This window comes from Myotis davidii, unplaced genomic scaffold (genome assembly GCF_000327345.1).
Source record: "Myotis davidii unplaced genomic scaffold, ASM32734v1 scaffold44, whole genome shotgun sequence".
NCBI classification, from domain to species: domain Eukaryota; kingdom Metazoa; phylum Chordata; class Mammalia; order Chiroptera; family Vespertilionidae; genus Myotis; species Myotis davidii.
Genome location: NW_006299705.1, coordinates 2,501,954 through 2,507,423, shown reverse-complemented (window position 1 = coordinate 2,507,423; position 5,470 = coordinate 2,501,954). Strand labels below are relative to the sequence as shown.

General features: G+C 39.3%; 1 protein-coding gene across 1 annotated transcript in view; it reads left to right on the top strand.

The window, feature by feature from the left end:
* Positions 1–5,470, top strand: part of ANKRD31 (ankyrin repeat domain 31) — a 124,236-nt gene that overhangs the window by 43,321 nt on the left and 75,445 nt on the right. Inside the window, exons 9-10 of the mRNA XM_015571672.1 lie at positions 2,142–2,251; positions 4,323–4,478. Of these exons, the coding sequence (XP_015427158.1) occupies positions 2,142–2,251; positions 4,323–4,478 (266 nt within the window). The remainder of the gene's footprint in view (positions 1–2,141; positions 2,252–4,322; positions 4,479–5,470) is intronic.

Genomic DNA, 5,470 nt, shown 5'->3' with positions numbered 1-5,470 from the left:
ACTTGTAAGTCTATTTCTTTCACCAGGTAGGGGAAGTTTTCTGTCATTATTTCTTCAAAGAGGTTTTCAATATCTTGCCCTCTCTCTTCTTCTGGCACCCCTATAATTCAGATGTTGGTACGCTTGAAGTTGTCCCAGACGCTCCTTACACTATCTTCATATTTTTGGATTCTTTTTTCTTTTTGCTTTTCCGGTTGGGTATTTTTTGTTTCTACGTATTTCTAGCTGGTTTGGCTCAGTGGATAAAGCATTGGTCTGTAGACTGAAGAGTCCCAGGTTAGATTCCAGTCAAGGGCACATGCCTGGTTTGTGGGAGACAGCCGATCAATCAATGATTCTCTCTCATCATTGATGTCTCTGTCTCTCTCTCTGTCTCTCTCCCTCTCCCTCTCCCTCTTTCTCTCTCTCTCCTCTCTCCCTCTCTCCTCTCCCTTCCTCTCTGAAATCAATTAAAAAAAAGGCAGGGTGTTTTTTTTTTTCCTTTCTATGGCTGGATGGTATTCTGTTCTATATCTATACCACATTTTCTTTATCAAGTCATCCAACAATATAGATTTTTTTTCATGTCTTGGCTATTGTAAATAATCTTGCAATGAACATGAAGGTGCAGATAGCTTTTCAAGATCGTGATTTTGTTTCCTTTGGATAAATATCTGGAAGCAGAATTGCTGGATCATGTGGTAGTTTCATTTTTAATTTTTTTTTTTTTAGGAAACTCCGTTCTGTTTTCTGTAATGGCTGCACCAATTTATATTCCCAATAACAGTGCACAACCATTCCCTTTTCTATCTGCTCACCAACACTTGCTATTTCTTATCTTTTGATAATAGCTACTCCACAGGTATAAGGTGCTATCTCATTGTGGTTTTGATTAGTATTTCCTTGATGGTTAGTAATGTTGAGTACTTTTACATATAACTCATGTACATCCATTGGCCATTTGGATGTCTTTTTTTGAAAAAGGTCCTTTTAGTTCCTCTCCCATTTAAAAAATGTTTTTATAATTGATTTTTAGAGAGAGAGGAAGAGAGGGGGATAGAGAGATTGAAACATCAATGAGAAACATCATTGATCGGCTGCCTCCTATCTGTCCCCTATTGGGGATCCAGCCCGCAAGCTGGGCATGTGCCCTCACCGGGAATTGAACTGGTGACCTCTTGGTTCCTGGGTCAATGCTCAACCGCTTAGCCGCACTGGCCAGGATCTCTCCCATTTTTAAATCATATTTTATTGGCTATTGAGTTGTATGTTTATATATTTTGGATTTTAACCCCCTTATCAGATATATGATTTGCAGATGTTTTCTTCCATTCAGTAGGTTGCCTTTTCACTTTATTGATGGTTTCCTTTGCTCTGCAGAAGGTTTGGTGTAGTTCCACTTGCTTGTTTTTGTTGCCTTTGCTTTTGGTGTTAATTTCAAAAAATAATTGCCAAGACAAGTGTGAAAGTGCTTACCCCTATGTTTTTTCCTATGAGCTTTATGGTGTTAGGTCATACTCTCAAATCTTTAATCCATTTTGAGCTAATTTTTGTGTATGGTGTAGGATCATGATCCAGTTTTATTCTTTTGCATGTGGTGGTCCAGTTTTCCCAATACCATTTATTGAAGAGACTATCTTTTCTCCATTGCACATTCTTGGCTCCTTTATCATAAATTAATTGATGCATGATTAGGTTTATTTCCAGGCTTCCTATTATCTGCATGTCTGCTTTTATGCCAATATTTTGCAGCTTTTGATCAGTGCCATACCACATGGCAAGTTCTTTTTCTTGCAAAGAGCCTGCCTCTTTTTCCCTAGAAGGTAAATAGAGTGGATAGTCGCATGTCAACTTGGGAGAGTGAGGGGCAAGAGACTCAGAATACACTTGCAGGTGACTTCCCCTAAAGGAGAGAAGCACACAGGTGCCACTAAGAATAGGCTAGAAACTGTACTGACTAGCATACCTGCCACAGATTTATCTGCTGTTTTCTCAGGAGCCATCTCCTTATTTAAAATTGCTGTGCTGCTTGACAGCAGCTCAGTAAAATACCTTTGAGTTTTAAAAATTTAGTCAGAATTTTATATGGCTCTCTGTGAATGGTTATAGAGAACATGAGAATAATTTAAAAAAATAAACTTTTAAAAAACGTATTTTTCAAGAATGCAGGGTACTGCTTTAGTGATTGAAGGTAAAAGGAAGAATATGCATTCATCCAGACTGAAGAGTGAAGAACAAATCTGGAAAAATGGAAAAATTAAGAGACAGAAAGGTGAGGAACATTTTATTTCTTTAAGCAGTTACTTACAGAAACATAGAATTCTGGTACTAAAAAAGATTTAAAGATTATCTATCTCAACGTTTTCATTTTACTGATGCAGCAATTCAAGGAGGTAGGTTAAGGATTTTTCCCAGCTATGCACAGCTCATCAGTAGCATAATTAGGACTTGATCCTGAACTTTTGGGTCATAGGCTGGTATTTTTTCTATACTTATTGGAGAGAATAGTTTTAGAACCCTTTTAAAACTTAGATGTATGACTTATATTAATTACATAAAAAGGATATATTGGCTATAGAGGTCATCCCTGAAAAGTGAGCTGTCTCAGCACCATAACAGACCCCTAGTGCAGGGTCCAGAGCTGGGAAGAGAAGTCCCCATACTTCAGGCTGTAAAAACCATCAGGAATTGTGCCTGAGTGACATGGAGGCTGCTGGAGTCCCAGGCAGTTCCTCTTAAAGGGCCCACTCATTAACTTATTTGGACTTACTCCCTCTGAGCTACCTCATTGGGGCAGCAGCTTGAAAAGAACCAGGGACATAAGGGAGTAACTAATTGTCTGGCATCAGTGCAAAAGCTTCTGGAGAAGCTTTCTTCCAGACAAAAGTGCTGACAGAGCCACTGTTCCTTTGCTGAGCCCTTCCCCAACAGAACTGACAGTTGGTGGCATATCTGAGTCTCCATCAACTGGGTTCACACTTTTCATCCCATCCTGGTGATTCCCTGAGATCCTACCATACCCAACTTGGGGGCTCATTCAAGCCGTTTCCAGTGGCTTTTCCATACAACTCTCCTCTCTTCAGACTTTCCTAAAATCTTTCAAACAAGAAGCAGCCACCTCATTACACCCCATACATCTTGCTAAGTGGTACCAGGCCTGGCACTAGTAGCAGCCTGCCTTAGTTCAGAGCTTGGCCTCTCTTGAGTACCTCCAAACCCAAAACAAGTAGCAGCCTTCTGCAGATCACTCTGTAGCTTATGCTGCATGGCCTCATGTCAACTTCTGCACAGCAGCTCTTCTGCTGTAGTCACAGCTGGTCCTCACAGCCAATTGGCCTAGGGGTCAATTCCTCCCAGTGATGCCAACAGCAGTCAAGGCTCAACTACAACAGCACAGTGCACACAGCCCACACAAGGATGCACCTAAAGTGCCCAGCTCAGGTGACTGAGGAGATGAGCCATAGGGCCCTCAGGACACCTAACACAAAGCCACTCTAATAAAGACTGAGAGACATACCAACTCTACCTAATACATAGAAATAAACACAGAGAAGCAGCAAAATGTGTAGACAAAGAAACATGTTGCAGTGAAAGAATGGGAGAAATCTCTAGAAAAAGATCACAATGAAATGGAAGCAAGCAAACTATCAGATACAGAGTACAGAACAATTGTTATAAGGATGCTCAAGGATCTTAGTGAGAGCTTCAAGGAACTTGATGAGAACGTCAAGGGATTTAGTGAGACTTTCAAGGATCTTAGTGAGAATGTCAAGGATATGAAAAAGGACTAATCAGAAATTAAGCATACACTAACTGAAGTAAAATATAATATACAGGAACTCAATAATAGAGTAGAGGATTCTGAGAATCAAATCAGCGATTTGGAATATGAGGAAGCCAAAAATGCCCAATCAGAACAACAAAAAGAAAAAAAGAATCCAAAAATAAGAAGATAGTGTAAGGAGCCTCAGATACAACTTCAAGTGTACCAACATGCACATCATGGTGGTGCCAGGAGAAGAGAGGGAGCAAGAAATTAAAAACTTATTCTCAACAATAAAGGTTTAAAAAAAAGGAAAACCTGTTAATCTTCTCATATATGCACCTTTCATGGGTTTCAATCAACATAAACTGCTCAGATGATTTATAACTTCAAATTAATGTTTGTCTCTTTGACCTTATTTCATGTAGATGTTATAGTTGGGTTAATCGATGAAATACTCTTTCATAATACAGTGTATATCTATTCTGTTGACTGGATTCACTGTGTCATCTGTATTCCTCCTGATTTTCAAGTAAGGATTATTATTTTTTGGTTTCTTTTGTTCCTTCCCTCTTTTTAGAAAAAACGAAGATGAATAACATACCTCTTTCTCTCATTAACCGGAGAAACATTTTTGGAGAGAATTTACTGCATAAGGCTGCTCTTCTCAATGACTTTCATCTTGTTCATCATTGTATTGAAAAAGGAGGAAATGTTAATCAACCAAGTTATGCTGGTAAGTTGGGGTTACCACCCACAGTTATTTTGAAAGTGGTTTGTAGTTTTAGATTAGTTACTACTATGAAAGTATGGTAAAGTGAGCCTAAGGCAAGTCTCAAACAAAAAGCTTCCAGGTAATTTTCCTGCACAGGTACTCTTCAACATCATCTCCCAGGGAAGTGGGAAGTGGAGGGAGCAAGAGAAGAGCATTATATTTCATCTTCAGTGATTATGCCTGCCTGGGGCCCATCGGGTAGGCTGTGTGCAGTGGCATTACAGAGAAGGATGGATCCTGAGGCTGGCTTGCTGCCTTTGCCTGGGCTGTGTTACTATGCATCTCATATCTGAGTGGAAAATGAGGTCAAAAGCTGAAAGAAGCTAATGGTACACTGAACTTGGGAGAGGCTGATGATAAAATGAAAGATGTACAGAAGTAGCAGTGGCCAGGGAAATGGGTCAAAAACTAAGTATTAGAACAAAATATTCTAGCACCCCTGTATACAATGGTTTTTGGAGCTCTGTGTCAAAAACCAGAAGATAGAGACCAATATTTATTTCATCTTGTTTCACATTTACCCATCTAACAATCTCTTCGTTCATCAATCAATCCATCTTTATGTTGATATATTTCAAAGAAAGTTATAGACAGTATATTTTAACCACTAAAGACCTCAGCATAAATGTCATTAATTACAGTTCAATAGTTTTTTTCTTTGAGATAAAGTTTTATACAGTGAAATGTCAAATCTTAAATATACCATTTGATGAATTTTTTTATCTTAAAATTCTTTATTAAGGAATTACAAATGTGTCATCATCCCCTCCATTAACCCCCATCCTCCCCTCCCCCACTCATGCTCTCCTCCCCCTGTTGTCCATGTCCATTGGTTTGGCTTATATGCATGCATACAAGTTCTTTGGTAAATCTCTTCCCCTTACCCCAACCCTCCCCTACTTTCCCTCTGGGGATTAATAGTCTGATTGCTGTTTCTCTGTCTCTGGATCCGC